At 38.9% G+C, this 20,102-nt stretch overlaps 1 protein-coding gene across 2 annotated transcripts in view; it reads left to right on the top strand.

Annotated features, from left to right (window-relative positions):
- The window catches only part of ZFAND3 (zinc finger AN1-type containing 3), a 390,125-nt gene that overhangs the window by 37,017 nt on the left and 333,006 nt on the right, over nucleotides 1-20,102 (top strand). Inside the window, exon 1 of one of the 2 annotated variants that reach the window (XM_053603533.1) lies at nucleotides 1,961-1,992. The exons of the other annotated variant lie outside the window; for it this stretch is intronic. Within the exon in view, the coding sequence (XP_053459508.1) occupies nucleotides 1,976-1,992 (17 nt within the window). The 5' untranslated portion in view covers nucleotides 1,961-1,975. Of the gene's footprint in view, nucleotides 1-1,960; nucleotides 1,993-20,102 lie in introns of those variants that run through there. 2 annotated transcript variants of the gene reach the window in all.

Here is a 20,102-nt window from a genome sequence, read left to right as displayed (position 1 = left end):
TAGGGTGACGATTAGAAAGATTTGTGATTGGGAAATGAAGGTACCCAGTGAAGATTCTACTTATAGATGGTTTTGGCAAGACTAAAAAAAAAAAAAGGAATATTGGGCGGTGCCTGTGGCTCAGTGAGTAAGGCACCAGCCCCATATACCGAGAGTGGTGGGCTCAAACCCAGCCTGGCCAAACTACAACAAAAAATAGCCAGGCGTTATGTGGGCACCTCTAGTCACAGCTACTTGGGAGGCTGAGGCAAGAGAATCACCTAAGCCCAAAGAGCTGGATGTTGCTGTGAGCTGTGACGCCATAGCACTCTACCAAGGGCGACAAAGTGAGACTCTGTCTCTTAAAAAAAAAAAAAAGAATATTTATTCATTGTACTGACTGCTTCTTTCCAAATAAATTGGAAAGGGGTTATTTTTCCTTTTACATCGAGGATGAAACTTCAGTAGAAGGTTATTTGACTTAAGTAAAGCCTAGGTCACTGAGGTACTGAGGGTAGGCCTTAAAACTGTAATCTAGCTCTTTTCCCATGGAAATTAGATTCTCCTGTTTCCTCAGTCTTGGTTATATCTACCCAGCCAGAAGTAGGTGTCATCTTTTGCTCTCTCTCTTTTTTTTTTGAGACAGAGTCTCATTATTTTGCTCTCGGTAGAGTGCTGTGGTATCACAGCTCACAGCAACCTAAAACTCTTGGGCTTAAGCGATTCTCTTGACTCAGCCTCCCAAGTAGCTGGACTACAGGTGCCTGCTACAATGCCCGGCTGTTTTTTTGTTGCATTTGTCATTGTTGTTTAGCAGGCCTGGGCTGGGTTTGAACCCACGTGCCTTGGTGTATATGGCTGGCGCCCTAACTGCTATAGGCGGCGAGCCCCCATCCCCTTTTTTTTTTTTAAAGAGATGGGGTCTCACTGTATTGCTCAGGCTAATTTCAAACTCTTGGCCTCCTGAGTAGCTGGAACTGGAGATGTGAGCTACCAAGGCTAGCTAATTAAAAAAAATTATTTTAGAGACAGGCTCTTGCTATATGGCCTAGGCTGGTTTTGAACTCCTCACCTCTTGCCTCAGCCATATGTTTGGCTGTTTATTATACCCCTTCTGTTTCCTACCCCATGTCACCAAATTGGTCTTCAAGGTATGTGTTAGGTATGTCTTTCTTTCCTTGCTATCCTTACACCCTTGTTTAAGCAGCCTCTGCTTCCTCTCTGGCCTGTTGGCTCTTAATGGAGCTTCTTCCTGGATCCAATTTTTTTCTACTCTTAAATTTTTTTTATTTTATTATTTTTAGATAAAATCCAAAAACTTAGGCTGCTTCCAAACTATCCTGTTTAGCCTAATCTTCCACCTTTTCTCCCGTATCCTGTATTTGACCTACATAAAACTGTTATTTCCTGCTTATAATATTTTCTGATGTCAAACTGTTGTAGTACAGTTATAAATGGATTTCATCATGTCTCCCGAGTATTGAAGTAGAGTTAAATTATCTTTGATGTTCTTCTTCAAGAGGGTAAGGCAGTAAAAGAATACTTTCTAAACTAGTGGCCTGCTTTCTACGTGCCATAATGTTTATGAGAGAGCCTCTTTGGATAGTCTGTCAATATTCCTTGTTTTGTTGGGCCATGTTTGACTGCAGGTGTCCACTTAGTCCATGGCTTCCTTTGGCTGGCCAATTCAGCCAAAGTTCAGTCTGGCACAGTCAGAATAACAAGGTCATCTTCACTGATAAACACAGGCAAATTTGTTCCAGAAGAATCTTTTGGGGCTCTTTTCTTAGAAGATGGCATCTTATAGGTGGTTTGAGGCAGATACTAAGGATCTGCAAGACTTTTCACGAGAATGCCAATATGTGGTAGTAAGAAGAATTAATGCTTGAAGTGCAGAGAGAGGTTTGAATAAGATGGAAAAACAAACCAGCATTTGAGTGTGAAGTGATACAGCTGTGAAATCTGTCTTTTTGAGGTTTTAGTCTTATCAAAAAGGATGGCTTCTGACAGCTGGTGAGTAATTTTTTCTTAAAAGTTTTTAATTTGGTGGGTGGTACCTGTGGCTCAGTGAGTAGGGCACTGGCCCCATACATGGAGGGTGGTGGGTTCAAACGCGGCCCCAGCCAAATCGCAACCAAAAAAAAAATGGGCATCGTGGCGGGCGCCTGTAGTTCCAGCTACTCGGGAGGCTGAAGCAGGAGAATCACCTAAGCCCAGAGCTGGAGCTGTGACACCACAGCTCTACTAAGGGTGACAAAGTGAGACTCTGTTTCTAAAAAAAAAAAAAAAAAAAGTTTTTAATTTGGGCTCAGTGCCCGTTGCACAGTGATTACAGCGCCAGCCACATACACTAAGGCTGGCGGGTTCAAACCCTGCTCGGGCCAGTTAAACAACAATGACAACTGCAACAAAAAATAGCCGGGGGGGTGTAGTCGGCGTCTGTAGTCCCAGCTACTTGGGAGGCTGAGACAAGAGAATCACTTAAGCCCAAGAGTTGGAGGTTGCTGTGAGCTGTGGCACTACGGCACTCTACTGAGGGCAATATAGTGAGACTGTCTCAAAAAAAAAAATAATTGTTTTTAATTTGCAAATATATAACCAAAGACTATTTTTTCATCTAGATGACTGAAAAGTAGGGCACTGATTATAAATCACATCCTGTTATATGTTTTCTTGATTTGAACACAAGTAACATATATTGCTATCTAATTTCTCTAACTGTATGTTTAATATTTCCTGAGTGTGAATGAAACTTAATTTGTTAAACCAAGTAAAGAAAAACTTTATCTGGTTAAGATGTTTTTAAAACAATTCTTTGTGTATGTGTTTATTCCAGTCCTTTGAAGATGTGTTTATTCCTTGAGGAGCTATTAATGCTTAGTTGGTTGGCCCTTTTGTGTTCTCAATGCTTTGTTGCAAACAGCTTTTTTGAATTTGCCAGTAATTGTGCTGTCATTTCTTTGACCTAAAATAAACAGATTTTTCTACCAGGGCCAGGGCCAGTGTTGAGCATGTCACACTAACTTCTGTTTATATATTATTATTAAAAAAAATTCTTTGAGGGATTGGGTTAGCCACATTTCTCAAACACATGTTTTCTAGCCCTGGCTTCAACAAAAATAGCATTTTGTGATACAGAGACCTTTGACTTTGGAGCCAGAAAACCCAAGTTAACATCTGGACTCTTACCTCTTGTTAGCATTTTTACCTTTGTATAAGACACACCTTAGTTCCTTAACTGTGAAGTAGGCATTACCTGCTTTACAGAAGGGTTATTGTAAGCATCAAATATGTTAATGTGTATAGAAGCATAAGCTGAATAGAGCAAATATACATTTAGGTTCTATCCATCTCCATTAAAGATAGCTAATCCTGGCATAGTTTTGTGTGAAGTAACTTTTATGCAAGTGTTCTGTGTTTGGCAATTTGGACTTGACCTTCAGTATTTCTACTGCTGATCCCTCTGTTCTGCCAATACTCCTCCCCTCCCATTTATTTATAGGCATGGTTGTCTGTAATTGTCAGTGGAAATTGTTCTGCTTCTTAAATCATATCTTAGAAATACATAATTTCCAGGGCCCTACCTGTTTTCTGATGTTATCTATTTTTGTATCTTATGGACTTAGACTAAAAGTGAGGGTTGCTTATTAGGAAGGAGGTGGTAGTGTCAACCTGGAGACCTGTAGCTGAGGCTTTGGTATAAACAATATATGAGTATTGAACTGATGAATGGCTTGTGGGGATTATAGGGCTTCTCTACCTGAGTCAGTTTGGGTAATATTTTAGAAAGTAGCAGTTTTCCTTCATTGTTACTTGAATTTTGATTAAAAAAGGTGTGGAAGTGGAAGACATTATTCTTAGTAAAGCATCACAAGAATGGAGAAGCATGAATCCTATGTACTCAATTTTGATATGAGGACAATTAATGACAATTAAGGTTATGGGGGGGGAAGCAGAAAGAGGGACGGGGGGGTGGGGCCTTGGTGTGTGTCACACTTTATGAGGGCAAGACATGATTGCAAGAGGGACTTTACCTAACAATTGCAATCAGTGTAACCTGGCTTATTGTACCCTCAATGAATCCCCAACAATAAAAAACAAACAAACAAACAAAAATAATATACTAATCCATCCAAAAAAAAGGGTGTAGGAGTGGTTCTCACCTTTAATCCTAGCACTCTGGGAGTCCTGATCTTGCGATCAAGACTTCAAGAGTTCAAGACCTAAGCAAAAATGGAAAAATTAGCTGAGTGTGGTACAGCCTTGCTTATAGTCCCAAGCTATCAGGAGTCTAAGGCAGGATAATGCCTTTAGCTCAGGAGTTTGAGGTTGCAGTGAGCTATGATGACACCACTGCATTCTAGACCAGGCAAAAGAGTGAGGCTAGGTCTATGTTTTATTTGGAATGTACTTAGATTTCAAAAAGGAGTTAAGAGGTGGCAGTTTTATGGAGTATTTATATGGTCAAGAGGTGTAATATAAAGTGTTATAATTTAAAACAACATGGGCTCTAGTGATTCTTATGGCTAATACTCAGAAATTTAACTTTTAAAAGAGAAAAGTTGTATTTTAACTGTAGTGTTAATGAACTTATACTCTCCCTGCTGGTTGACTCTTTAGAAATACAATGAGTTGGGCTGTGCCCATTGCTCAGTGGGTAGAGCGCCAGCCACATACACCCAGGCTGGCTAAAACAAGGACAACTGCAAAAAAAAAAAAAAAAGCTGGGTGTTGTGGCGGGCGCCTGTAGTCTCAGCTACTCAGGAGGCTGAGGCAAGAGAATCGCTTCAGCCCAAGAGTTTGAGGTTGCTATGAGCTGTGATGCCACAGCACTCTATCCAGGGTGACAGCTTGAGACTCTGTCTCAAAAAAAAAAAAAAAAAAAAATTAAAAAGACAATGAGTTAAGAAAAAACAGAATCCTAATTCAGACCTGAGAATAGCTGTCAAATTTTATATTATCTGTAGAAGTGGCTACAATTACAGGAGGTGTCATTTTGAGTAAGGAATGGATTGCATTATGTCATTCCTTGTTTGTTTTGTTTGTAATAATGTTTAATGCCTGGAATATATTCAGTTAGCTTTTGTTTTTATTTTTAAGGCAGACAACATTTAGATTTTAGTTACAGTATATACTGTAAATTTACCCTTCTCTATTCTTAAGGGTCACTTTAGCTACCTTTTTAATCCAATTTTTTCCCAAACAGAACAGCTTTTATTTTCTGTCTTTATTTGATCACTTATTCATTATGGCATTTATTTACAGGATGAGGGTTAGTTTCTATAAAGCACTGATAGGTGTTAAGGTGGACATAGAAGGATGAGATGATGCTCCATGAAGTCTTGAAACTTCTCTGTTTGAGATTTATACCATATGCCAGTAAAATATTAAGTCAAATTGATAACAATGTCTATTTAAATGCATGATGAGTGTTATAGGAAGTAAGCAATTATATTTCAAAGATGAGAAAGGCCCATTGTGGTGTTGTAGATAAGGCAGATATCAAGAATGACTTGAAAAGGACCCTGAAGAATGGATGTGGTTTAAATAGGAAGAAGGGGTGAGGAGAAGGACAGGTATTCCAGGCGGAGAGAATATAGCATGAGAAGAGGCTCAGAGTAGGAAGTGAGTATAATTTACAGTAAAAAGCACTGTTTTTGGAGCTTTTCACGCTTGTTTGATTTAATCCTCACGTTAATCTTCTAGTGTGGTATGACTCTTTTCATGGGTGTAGAAAATGACTTGTAGGATAAACTCTTGTTAGCATTTCTATTTACAAGTTATGAAATAACTTATCTGACTGCTCCTATAAGTCTCTGCTCCTCTGGCTGTAACTACAGCAACAGTTGGATGGTATCTCGGAGCTTAGGTATCATGATGTTTGGGTTTTATGTTCCAAAATTTACTTAAAAGTACTTCTTAGTAAGCACTGAGTATGGGTGGCCATAGCTTTTATTCTAACATTTCAGTGTTTTTAGATCTTGCTAAAATTTTATCGAACTATTGCTAGTGGAGATAGAAAATATGTTGTATGTGTTCTGCTGCTCTGCACCACCTCCCCAGTGTCATTGGTGGAGATGAAATAACTGATCCATGGTACTCTTTCTTATTAAGTCTGAGTTTTTTAAAAAATGCTTTTCTCAAACATACTTTCAAATGGGTAAGCAGTTATGCCTTTGATTATAATAACTGTCAAACTAGGGCCAGGCAGTCATCTGTTCTGGAAGACAAACCAGCCAAGCAGCCTAGGACTGGTGGTATTTGGATTATGCGTTGAATCTTGTCACATCAAATTGTGTTTGTCTAAAATAAATGAATGGATTGGATTAATGATAGACGCTAACCTCCACAAGAGAAGGAACTGTGTTTGGTTTATTTGACACGATATTTATAGTCGCTGGGATATAAAAGGCATGTAGAAATATTTGTGGAATGGATGAAAAAAAGGAACAAATAAATGGTGATAAATTTGCTAACATAAAATATGCCTAAGATGACTAACTTTGAAATAAATGAGAATATTGAAGTATAATTTTGTTACTTTACTAAACTCAGTAAACAACGTTGTGGTTTTTATGACCTGGAAAAATTTTTTCTTTTCTAAAAGTTTAAATGTGAATTGGTTTACAGTTCAGAATTTGTATTTATTTAATAAGTATGTCTAGTAGTTCACATGTAATGAAAATAAAAGTTTGTACAGGCTATTTGAAAATCAGGTATTGTGTATTTGGCTGAAATGATCTGTAAGACACACATTTTGTTTAGGGGTTTTGTATAGAGTATTACTGAAGACTGCTAGCATGGGAACTCTTATTCTTTCTGTCATTTTAAGGGTAAATGTTTGCCTCAGGTATGAGGTTGATGCAGCATACTTGGATCAATTAAGATTAGTGACAACTTTAAAAGTTCTGCTTTGGAATTTAAGTAAAAAATTAAATTAAATAGAGCTTTTGCTTTTAAGCCTGAATCTATCACTGTGATTTTGTTACACATTCATATGTGTAGACAGTTTCCCTTTATTTTCTTACAAATAAACTTCTCTGTATTTGCACACTTATCTGGAGGTCTGAGATAAGCAAAAAATGATGATTTTTGAATTAAATCTGAGTATTGTGCAATAGTTACCATAATTCTACATGGGAAGGATTATAGATTTTCCTGAAAGATTCTTCTTCCCTGTGGGACGTGATGAAGAATGTTTAGGGAAGAGGATATAGCCTTTTTTTTTTTTTTTTATGGAGACCAATTCAAGAAAATTGCATATATGTGTGTATATATCCACACATGTAATTATATAGTTATCCCTTGGTATCCATGGAGAATTGGTTCCAGGATCTTCTTTGGATAACAAAATCCGGGAATGGTTAAGTCCCTGGTATAAAATAGCATAGTATTTGCATTTAATCTATGCACATCCTCCATATACATTAAATAATCTCTAGATTACTTATACGTAATATAAGGTAAATGCTGTTTAAATAGTTGTTATACTGTATTATTTAGGTAATAATGATAGGAAAAATTATATTTTCCCTGAAGTTTATCTTTTTGTTCTGTGTGTATGTATATATATGTATGTCTCTCTCACGCTTTCTCTCTCTCTATATATTTTTAAGATAGGATCTTGCTCTGTTGTCTAGACTGTAGTGCAGTGGTATGAGCATAACTCATTGCAACATTAAACTTCTGGGCTCAAGTGATTCTCATGTCTCAGCCTCTTGAATAGCTGGGACTTTAGGCATATGTTAGAACACCCAGCTAATTTTTCTAGTTTTTGTAGGGATGGGGTCTCTCTATGGTTCCCAGGCTGGTCTTGAACTCCTGGCCTCAAGCAGTTATCTTACTTTGACCTCCTAAAGTGCTAGGATTACAGGTATGAGCCACTGTGTACAGCCATTCCCAAATATTGTTGATCTGAGGTTGACTGATGTGCTGTGGAACCCATGGATATGCAGGTTTCACTGTATATGAGATATGACTTGTAATCATGTTCATATACATATACTTTTTTTCTGTTGGAATTGTCTTTTAAGCGTAGATAAAACAATATTTGTAATTAGACTTAAGCATATTTTATGTGAAATGGGACTGTATGGGTTGGGGATATGGTTTGAATAGTTTGAGTGGAGAAAATCAATTGACTTAGAGTTCAGTTGCTAACTAGGGACACAAATGGCATTGTTCTAGAGCTTCATAGGTGCTGAGGAAGTAGGAGGAAAGGGAGTTCACATTGGGAATGGAGAGCTGAATTGAGTAGGAGAGGGTCACAAAGAGTGTGAACCGTAGGCAGATTGGGGGTAAAATGGTACGTACAAAAATTTTTCTTTGCTGTAACCATGAAACTGCGAGTAGGCTTTCATCCTTCAGTCTTCCTCATTCTTTGGCTGCTTAACATCTGGTCTGTGTGCCCCAATGCCACATCTTTGGTGGCAACTCCTACCTTAACCTTGATTTAGTAGCAACTCTGGTAGCCCCAGGTTTATGGGACGGTTCATTGGAATTATTCAGCTAGACAGCTAGAGGAGTGCTTTAAGAAAGCATGTTAGAAAGTGATGATTGGGTGAAATTATCATTCTTTGATATTTGGATTTTTAAATTTCTTTATGAAATTAGATTTGAGGGTGGTATTGTGAGGTTAGGTGGATTGATATATAGTCATTGGGGTGGCGCCTGTGGCTCAGTGGGTAGGGTGCCAGCCCCATATACTGAGGGTGGTGGGTTTGAACCCGGCCCTGGCCAAACTGCAACAAAAAAATAGCCGGGCATTCTGATGGGCACCTGTGGTCCCAACTGCTCAAGAGGCTGAGGCAGGAGAATCACCTAAGCCCAGAGTTGGAGGTTGCTGTGAGCTGTGATGCCATAGCACTCTACCGAGGGTAATAAAGTGAGACTCTGTCTCAAAAAAAAAAAAAAAAAAAAAAAAAAAAGGGGCCAGGCATGGTAGCTCACACCTGTAGTCCCAGCACTGTGGGAGGCCGAGGCGGGTGGATTGATTGAGCTCAGAGGTTCGAGACCAGTATGAGCAGCAGTGAGCAGCAGTGAACCAGTGAACCATCTCTACTAACAACATCAAAAACAGCCGGACGTTGTGGTGGGCGTTTGTAATCCCAGCTACTGGGGAGGAAATGGGAAAGAGCATCGCCAGAGGAAGAAGAAAATGAACAAAAAAAAAAAAAGTACTTCAAACGAAGAAGAATGAACAAGCAAGTGGAAATTAAAAAAAAGTGATGGCTGGGTGCTCATAGCTGAGTGGTTAGAATGCCAGCTACATACAAGGGGGCTGGTAGGTTAGAACCCGGCTAAACAACAGGCCTGCTAAACAACAATGGCAACTACAACAACAACAAAATAGCTGGGTGTTGTGGCAGGTGCCTGTAGTCCCAGCTATTTGGGAGGCTGAGGCAAGAGAATCGCTTAAGCCTAAGAGTCTGAGGTTGCTGTGAGCCGTGATGCTACGACACTCTACGGAGGGCAACCTAGTGAGACTCTGTCTCAAAAAAAAAAAAAAAAATCATGTGGTAATAGTGATGAGGGAATTCTAAATAATCTTGATAAGCCCCAACTTCTTTTTTTCTTAGGTGATAAAAGTATTAAATCAAAAGATGCCTTCTTTGTTTCATAGGCATTATTAGAATGTCTGTAAACATTTCTGAATACTTGTTGGTATTAAAAAGTTTAAGGGGGCGGTGCCTGTGGCTCAAAGGAGTAGGGCGCTGGCCCCATATGCTGGAGGTGGTGGGTTCAAACCCAGCCCCCGCCAAAAACTGCAAAAAAAAAAAATAAGTTTGAAATTACAATCTTAGCTTATTCAGAAAGTAGTCAATGATGAAGCTATTTTGTTGACTGTTTGTTTAAAAATTCAGCTGACCGGGCAGTGCCTGTGGCTCAAAGGAGTAGGGCACCGGCCCCATATGCTAGAGGTGGTGGGTTCAGGCTCAGCCCCGGCCAAAAACTACCAAAAAAAAAAAAACCCAGCTTACCTAATGGTTTTCATAGGACATTTCCAAAGATTGTTAAAAGTAGATATTTTGTTTGTTTGTTTGTTTTTTGTAGAGACAGAGTCTCACTGTACCGCCCTCGGTAGAGTGCCGTGGCGTCACACGGCTCACAGCAACCTCTAACTCTTGGGCTTACGCGATTCTCTTGCCTCAGCCTCCCAAGCAGCTGGGACTACAGGTGCGCGCCACAACGTCCGGCTATTTTCTGTTGCAGTTGGGCAGGGGCTGGGTCTGAACCCGCCACCCTCGGTGTATGGGGCCGGCGCCCTACTCACTGAGCCACAGGCGCCGCCCAAAAGTAGATATTTTGAGTATAGAAGTGTCTGAGATACTGGTGTACTCTATTTGGTAGTGTATTATCCAGTGACCTTTGAATTTTCTGTGTCACTTAAAGAAAAGAGGTCCTTATTATAACTTCAATCACTGTAAATGTCAGTGTTAGATACCTCTGTGGTCACTGACTTTGAATGGGAGTAAGGTCAGGTAAGAAATTCGCAAAGCCTTTTAGGAACTTGTCTATAAAGGGCACTGTGTTACCTACCATGAAACATATGGACTGCTTTACTAAGGGCCTGGGATATTCACAAAGAAGACAACTCCATTTGTGGAAAAGGTATATTTTTCTTAATTGTTTAGTGTTTTGTCCTAGACCAGGGATGATTCAAAAGTCAAATGTTCACTTTCTGGGAACACAAAAAGGGACAAAAGAAATGATTGCTCTATAGGCAATGGGAGCCAAAGCCTAGTATAAAGAAAAGTCCTTCCTTTCCTTTCTTTTGTAGTTCTGTTAACAGATTATTTGAAGTAACTTGGATTTCTCTGTGTGCGTCGAAGTGAAGTACACGTTGTTCAGTAAAGAAGCAACTCTAACCTCATTGTGAAATTTGCTCTCTGGGGTGAATCACAGATGAAACAATGTTAAGACAACATTTATATTTTCCTGAGTGAAAAATTGATATGAATCAGAAACAGAAACTCAGAAGTGGCCATTTCACTCTGATTTCTCTGTTAAGGAGCTGTAGTTGTAAGCTTCCAGCTGATAGCTGCTCAGTTAAGGCATCAACAGGTAGCAAATTGGAAATATAAATTCAAATAAGGCCTTGAATTACCTGTTTCTCTGCTGCATCTGCTGCATTTTAGATTGGTAAAAGGAGGATCAGACTGGGAGATGTGCCCTTTCCTCTGTGTGGCCATTTTGAGGAAAGGGGTTTTAAGGTTTTTCTGTGGGTCCTTTAATGTAAATTAAAAAATTTTTAATCCATGTTAGTGGTACTTGTTCCAAAAATTTGATCAACTAATCAAATGAAGTAGCTGTTTGACTATTTTGCTATTTGCTGTTGTCACCCAAACCAGTGGCATTGCTAGAAAGAACTGCAATAGCAGGTAGTCTTTGATAGTGTCACCAAATTATGCTTTCTGAGAGGGACTAATTGTCCGTTGTGACAGGAACTTGAAGATAAGAGACAGGATAGTATAGTGTACAGGGGTCCTCAAACTACAGCCTGTGGCCCACGTGAGGCGGTGTGATTGTTATTTGTTCCCATTTTTTTTTTTTTTACTTCAAAATAAGATATGTGCAGTGTGCATAGGAATTTGTTCATAGTTCTTTTTTTTTCTTAAACTGGCCCTCGAACGGTCTGAGGGACAGTGAACTGGCCCCCTGTTTAAAAAGTTTGAGGACCCCTGGAAAAGATTGGATTCTAGTCCTAGCTTTCACTTGGGTTTATATAACACTTCTGACCCAGAGTTGCTATTATACCAATTGGGACAATAGTAACTTTTTTTTTTTCTACTTTTCTTTTTTTTTTTTTTTTTTGTAGAGACAGAGTCTCACTTTATGGCCCTCGGTTGAGTGCCGTGGCCTCACACAGCTCACAGCAACCTCCAACTCCTGGGCTTAAGTGATTCTCTTGCCTCAGCCTCCCAAGTAGCTGGGACTACACACAACGCCCGGCTTTTTTTTCTACTTTTAAACAAGGTGTTGTGAGGACCACTGGGAGATATATGTGAGGGCATATACATGCTGAATATTATTACTGAAGTTAGTGTTACTGGAAGTTAAGTCTGATTAATGTTAGTTGTAGAATTTTTCCTACGTCTTAATTAGATTGAAGAAATTTCCTTAAATTATTAATTTGGTGAGTATTTTTCCTTCACAGATAAACTGTATATTGACTTTTTTTAAGTGCTTTTTCTGCATCTTTTGAAAAGACCATGCAGTTTTTCTTCATTATTCTGGTAATGTGAAAAAATCTGGTGTCTTCCCTGTAGGAGTGATAGTTGAATATCAAAAGAAAAAGAAATAATGGTAGTATCTGTTAGAATTGAGGGTTGCAGAAGATGCAGTGAGAATTTAGGAGAAGAGTCATGAAATCAACCTGAGAAAGTTATGAAGGCTTTCAGAGAAACTGGGCTGAGATGGAGCTTTGGAATTTGTGACTGGAGGGAGGAAGGTGAGTGGCACATTCTGGGCAGAGGGCGCTGTAGGGGAAACATGGGTGTGAATTAGAGGCTAGTAACTGGAGATGTGGCTGCAGTTTCATGAGATGTGGCTAGGATTATGAGTGGAGTATGTGTGTTAAGGTTTCTGTTTTGTGTGGGATTATTGGGAGCCAGTTTTGAGGAATCTGATTAGATATTTTGTGATAGGTCTCTTCTGCACTGATAGAATGTGGATGGTGATAAGTTGTTTAACAGCCTTACAATTGTGGGCTAACCCGCACTTGGTTGTAATGGATCATTTTTTTATATATATATATTGCTGCATCTGGGCTTAAGTGATTCTCTTGCCTCAGCCTCCCAAGTAGCTTAGTTATTCCATTAGTTCTTACAGTATTTTATTAAGAATTTTAGCATATATGCTCATGTTTGTCAGATTTTGATAAAAGGTGGTAGGCTTGCCTTGAAATGATTTGGTAGATATTTCTTCCACTATTTTCTGAAAGGATTTATGTTCAGTTGGCATTAATTATTTTTTAAATGTTTGAGGTAATTTGCCAATGAAACCATCTGGGCCTGTGGTTTTCTTTGTGAGACTGCATTTGATGAGGAATTCAGTTAATAGAGTTAGGGCTATTAGGATTTTTGAGTTTACACTATGTCAGTTTTTGATAAGCTGTCCACTTTGTCTCAACTGTCAGATTTATTGGCATAAAGTTGTTCATTATAGTCTTCTTCTTTTTTTTTTTTTGTTAAGAGCTTGGTTTTGCTCTTTTGTTTAGGCTGGAGTGTAGTATCATAACTATAGCTCACTTATACCCTTGAACTCCTGGGCTCAAGGAATTTTCCCATCTCAGCTTTCTGAGTAGCTGGGACTACAAGTACAAGCCACCGCGCCGGCTTAGATTCATTAATTATTCATTTAATACACAGAGGGGCTCAAAAATGTAAATACATTTTAAGAAAAGAAAAATCTGTATTAAAGTTGTAACACTCAGGCTCGGCGCCTGTGGCTCAAGCGACTAAGGTGCCAGCCAGATACACCTGAGCTGGCGGGTTCGAATCCAGCCCAGGCCCGCCAAACAACAAAGACTGCTGCAACCCCAAAATAGCTGGGCATTGTGTGGGCACCTATAGTCCCAGCTACTTGGGAGGCGGAGGCAGGAGAATCGCTTGAGTCCAGGAGTTGGAGATTGCTGTGAGCTGTGATGCCACAGCACTCTACCCAGGGCAACTGCATGAGGCTCTGTCTCCAAAAAAAAAAGTTGTAACAGTCAAGTCAGATTTGACTTCTGCAATTATAAGAGATAGTATATCTCAAGTATTACAATTTTAATACAGTTTTTTCCTTTCTTAAAATGTGTACACACTTTTTGGCACCCTCTGTATCTAGGGTCTGTGGTGATAGAGCCTCTTGCAATTGTGATATTGGTAAGATGTTTTTCAATTTTGTTAATCATTTAAAAAAATCCACTTTTGCCTTTTATGTATTTTCCCTATTATTTTTCCTTTGCACGATTTTTGCTGTTATTTTTATTTCCTTCTACTTTGGGCTCAGTTTTTTTTTTTTTTTCCTAGATTTTTGGGCCAGAATCTTAGGACATTTTATAACTTATTTTTACATATAGGCATTTAAAGGTTCTCAGTACTGTTTTAGCAGTATTCTACAAATTTTGGTATGCTGCATTTTATTTTGATTAAGATGAAAATATTTTCTAATTTAATTTGTGATTTTTTTTTCTTTAATCCATAGGTTATTTAGAAGTATATTGTTTTATTAATGGGAATTTTCTAGGTATCTTATTGTTAGTAGTTTCTAGTTTAATCCTGTTGTGGTCAGAGAACATATGCTAAGATACTGATGTTTTGAAATTTACTGACACTTGTTTTATGATCCAGCACAGGGTACCTTAATGCTGGTCCTGGGGAAAAGAATATACATTTTATAGCTATTGAATATAGTGTTCCATAAACGTGTTAGTTCAAGATTATTGGTAGTATTTGACCTATATTGTTATCGATTTTATAAATGTAATTTTATCATTTGCTGAGAGAAGAGCATTAAAATCTCCAGCTGTGTATTCTGGAAATTTTTGTTTTATGTATTTTGAAGGCTTAAAATTAGCCTCATTGGTCAGGCATTGTGATGTGTTCTGTGTTCCCAGCTACTTGGGGGAGGCCAAGGAAGGAGAATCACTTGAAGCCACGAGTTCAGAGGTTTATAGTGAGTGCTGATAGTGCCATTGCGCTCTAGCCTGGTAGACAGAGCAAGGTCCTGTTTTTTTTAAAAACAAAAAATTAGGCTTATATCCATTTATTGGGTCATTCTTCATGATTAATTGACCCTTTTCTCATTATGATCTTTAAGTTTTTAAAAAGAGATAGTCTTGTTATCTTGTTCAGGCTGGCCAACTCCTGGGCTCAGGTGATTGTCCTATGCCAGCTTCTTGAGTAGGTGGGACTGTAGGTGTGTACTGCCATTCGTGGCCCTTTTATTGTTATGAGATGTCCTTCTTTTTTCTCTGTTGATACCTATGAATCTAAGTCTACCTCCTCCAATATGAACATAGCCAATTTTTCTTAAGCTCATAAACTCTTCTTCTTCTTTTTTTTTTTGCATCTTTTTATTTTCAGCATTTCTCAGTCTTATCTTGAAAGGATGTGTCTTGTAAACAGCATACATTTGGTTCTTGCTTTTTAACATACGTTCTGACACTATTTGCCTTTTAATAGAAGTGAGTGTTTAGTCCATTAAGATTTAATATATATTGATGGTTGAATTAGGTCTACTGTATTTGTTTTATTTGACCTAACTCTCATTTTAAAATTTTAATCTTAATTTTTAAATTTTTCTTTAGAAATAGGATCTCTTTCACTCAGGCTATAGTGCAGTGGCATGATCATAGCTTACTCCAGACCTTGTAACTCCTGACCTCAACTGATCCTCCTGCCTCTGTCTCGCAAAGCTCTGCAATCACAGGTGTGAGCCACTGTGCCTAGCCCCAATAATTATTTATTTTTCTTCTGTAGAGTTAAATGAACATTTTTAGGATTCCATTTTAGTTTATTGGGGAATTTTTGCTATACTTCTTTTTATCTTTTTTTTTGAGTTTCACTTTATCACTCTCAGTAGAGAGCTATGTGGTCACACTGCTCACAGCAACCTCCAACTCCTGGGCTTAGGCCATTCTTTTGCTTCGGCCTCCCAAGTAGCTGGGACTACAGGTACCTGCCACAATGCCTGGCTATTTTTTTTTTGCAGTTTGTCTAGGGCTGGGTTTGAACCCACCACCCTTGGTATATGGAGCCAGCGCCCTACGGCCACAGAGCCACAGGCGCCATCCGCTTCTTTTTATCTTGACAGCTTTCTGGAGATATAATTCATATACCACATAGTTCACTCATTTAAAGTGTACAGTGCGTTTATTTTTTTAGTATATTCATAGGATTGTACAACTGTAACTGCATTATAACTTTAGAACATTTTTGTCATCTTTAAGAGATATTACAGACTTGTTATCATTCCTCATTTCCTCCCATTCCCCTAATGTTGACCTTAAGCAACCACTAACCTAATTTCTATCTTTATACAGATTTGCCTATTCTGGGCTTTTCACATAAATGGAGTTTTAAGCAATATGGTCTTATGCATCTGGCTGCTTTTACTTGACGTAATGTTTTCAGGGTTCACTCATGTTATATTATTAAGTACCTGTACCTTTTTATTGTGGAATAATATTCCATTGTATGGATATGCTATGTTTTGTTTATCATATGTCAGTTGATTGTTTTGGCTATCACAGACAATACTGTTATGAACATTTGTTTACAATTTTTTTTTTTTTTTTTGAGACAGCGTCTCACTATGTTGCCCTCAGTAGGTGTGATGGCGTCACAGCTCACAGCAACCTCCAACTCTTGGGCTTAAGTGATTCTCTTGCCTCACCCTCCCAAGTAGCTGGGACTACAGGTGCCCACCACAACACCTGGCTATTTTTTGTTGCAGTTGTTTAGATGGCCCAGGCTGGATTTGAACCTGCCATGTTAGGTGTATGTGGCTGGCACCGTAACCACTATGCTACGGGCACCGAGCCTGTTTACAAATTTGTGTGTGTATGTTTTGATTTCTCTTGGATGTATACCTAGGAGTGGAATTGCTCTGTCATAGTTAACTCTATGCTTAATATTTTGAGGCTCTGCCAGACTTTACATTTTTCATTTCTGCTTGCAATAAATGAGGGCTCCAGTTTCTCTACCACTTTCTCACCATTATGTGCTATTATCTGTCTCTATGATTACAGCCATTCTTGTGGATTGAGCATATTTCATATGCTCACTGACCCTCTGCTTTCTATATTTTGAAACCTTAAAATTAGGCTGACATACATTTATTATTGCCATTCTTTCTGATGAATTGACCCTTTTATCATTATGATTTTTTGTGTCTTAGAAGAGAAGGATATGACTATTTCATGTGTTTATTGACCATTTGTATATCCTAACAACATAAATGGGAATTTCTCCAAGTATAAAGGATTGTCTTTAGATATTTTGCCTGTTTTTAAATTGAATTATTTGTCTTATTATTGTTCACTTATAAGAGTGCTTTATATATTCTAGATACAAGTCACTTATTAGATAAATGATTTCCAAATATTGTTTTTTATTCTGTGGGTTGTCTTTTCACTTTCTTGGTTATATACAGCATACAAGTCTTAAAGTTTGAAGTAGTCTAATTTTAATCTTTTCTTTTGCTGCTTTTAGTGCCACATCTGAGAAACCATGATATAATCCAAGGTCACACCTATTTTTTCTTCCAAGAGTGTATTTTAAAGTCTTATATTTAGGTCTGTGATTGATTTTGAGTCTTTTTGGTGTGTATATGGTGTGGTAAGGGTCCAGCTTTAGTTTTTGCATATGGACATCCAGTTATTTTAGTAATGGTTATTTAAAAGATCATTCATTCCCTATTGATTTGTCTTGGTACCCCAGACAAAAATCAGTAGATGCTAGGCATGGTAGCTCACACCTGAAATCCAATGCTTTGGGAGGCTAAAGTGAAAGGATTTCTTTCTTTTCTTTTCTTTTTTTTTTTTTGCAGGTTTTTTTTTTGGGGGGGGGGGGCTGGGGCTGGGTTTGAACCCACCACCTCCAGCACATGGGGCTGGTGGCAGCCTACCCCTTTGAGCCACAGGTGCCGCCCTCTTTTCTTTTCTTTTTTTTTTTTTTAAGACAAGAAGTCTCACTGTTACCCCGGGTAGAGTGCCTTGGGGTCATAACGCACAGCAACCTCAAACTCTTGTACTCAAGTGATCCTCTTGCCTCAGCCTCCTAGTAACTGGGACTACAGGCACCCACCACAATGCCTGGTTAGTTTTTCTGTTTTTAGTGGAGATGGGGTCTGAGTCTTGCTCAGGTTGGTCTTGAACTCCTGAGCTCTGGCGGCCTACCTGCCTTTGGCCTCCCAGAGTGCAAGAATTACAGACCTGAGCCACTGCTCCTGGCCCAAGAGGATCTTGTGAGGCAAGGAGTTTAAGAGCAGATTGGGTAACATAGTGAGGTCCTATATCTAAAAAAAAAGGAAAAAAATTAGCTGGGCATGATGGGGGCACATTTGTAGTTCCAGCTATTCAGGCAGCTAAAGCAGGAGGATCACTTGAGCCCATGAATTTGAGGCTGCAGTGAACTATAATTGTGCCACTGTACTTCAGCCTGGATGACAGAGTGAGACCATCTCTTTAAAAAAAAAAAATCAATTGACCATAAATCAGAAGGTTTTTTTCTGGAATCTGAATTCTGTTCTATTGACCTATAGTCTACCTGCCACTACTAGACTTTTTTTTTAGACAGTCTCACTTTGTTGCCCTTGGTAGAGTGTCATTGCTCACAGCAACCTCAAACTCTTGGGCTCAGGCTATTCTCTTGCTTCAGCCTCCCAAGTAGCTGGGACTACAGGCACCCACCACAATGCCCAGCTATTTTTTAGAGACAAGGTCTCACTCTGGCTCAGACTGCTCTTGAACCCATGAGCGTAGGCAATCCACCTGCCTTGGCCTCCCAAGTGGTAGGATTACAGGCGTGAGCGACCGCACTGGCCTATACTGTCTTGATAATTGTAGTTTTACAGAATGTTTTGAAATCAAGAGGTATAAATCATTCACTTTTTTTTGTTCTTTCTCAAGATTGTTATGGCTGTTCTTGATCCCTTACATTTCTGTATAAATTTTAGGATCAGCTGGTCACAGTTTCTGAAAAGAAGCTAGCTGGGATTTTGTTAAAAATTGTATTGAAACTTTAACTAAATGAATTTGGGGAATATTATCATCTTAGGAGTGTTAAGTATTCCAATTCATAAACATGGGATGTCTCTCCATTTATTTCTTTAATTTCTTTCACTTTCTTTAATTTTCTTCAGTTTATTATGTAGTTTCAGTGAATAAGTCTTGCACTTTTTTTGTTAAATTTATACCCAAATATTTCATTCTTTTTGATGCTGGAATAAATGGAATTACATTCAAGATTTCATTTTCACGTTGTTCAATGCTAATGTATGAAAACACAAATTGATTTTTGTATGTTGACTTTGTCCTGTAGCTTTGCTGACTTGTGTTAGTTCTAATAGCTTTTTAGTGCATTTCTTAGGACTTACTATATACACGATATCATTAGCAAACAGACACAGCTTAACTTTTCCTGTTTCCAGTCTGGAATTTATCTATCTATCTTCCCTCCCTCCCTCCTTCTTCTCTGGTTCCATCCTCTGGTCAAATGTTACATTTTTATTTGACCCTATATTAATTACTTATTGCTGTGCTAACACATTAGCACATATTTAATGACTTTAAGCAACACAAATTTATTCTCGTATAGTTCTGAAGGTCAGCAGTCTGAAATGAGTCTCAATGGAGCTAAAATCAAGATATTGGCAGGACTCGTTGGTTCTGGAGTCCCCTGGGGAGAACTCGTTTTCTTTTTCCAGCTTCTGGAAGCCTATATGCATTCTTTGACTAGTGGCCCCTTCCTCCATCTGAAGTTACACTGTTTCAGTGTAACTTCTGTCTCCCTCTTCCCTTTGTCTTTGACTCCCCCCTTGCTTTCTTCTTCTTTTATTAAAAATTAAATTAGCTGGGCATTACACCTGTAATCCTAGCACTCTGGGAGGCCGAGGTGGGTGGATTGCCTGAGCTCACAGATTCGAGACTAGCCTGAGCCAGAGTGAGACCTCATCTCTAAAAATAGCAGGGTGTGTGGTGGTCCCAGCTACTTGGGATGCTGAGGTAATCCCAGCTATTTGGGACGCAGAGGCAAGAGGAAGGATTGCCTAAGCCCAAGAGTTTGAGGTTGCTATGAGCTGTGACACCATGGCACTCTACCAGTGGCAACAAAGTGAGACTCTGTCTCAAAAAAAAAACAAAAACTCAACTAGGTCAGGCATGGTGACTCATGCCTGTAGACTAAGACTCATGGTGACACCTAAGACTCATGGTGACTCTTAGCACTCTGGGAGGTTGAGGCAGGAGGATTACTTGAGCTCATGGGTTTGAGACCAGCCTGAGCAAGAGTGAGACCCTGTCTATACTAAAAAATGGAAAAACTGAGGCAAGAGTATCGCTTGAGCCCAAGAGTTGGAAGTTGCTGTGAGCTATGATGTCATAGCACTCTACACAAGGTGACAGCTTGAGACTG

Source organism: Nycticebus coucang, chromosome 9 (assembly GCF_027406575.1).
Source record: "Nycticebus coucang isolate mNycCou1 chromosome 9, mNycCou1.pri, whole genome shotgun sequence".
NCBI classification, from domain to species: domain Eukaryota; kingdom Metazoa; phylum Chordata; class Mammalia; order Primates; family Lorisidae; genus Nycticebus; species Nycticebus coucang.
The sequence above is the reverse complement of the archived record's forward strand: the minus strand, read 5'-3'. Positions and strand labels throughout refer to the sequence as shown.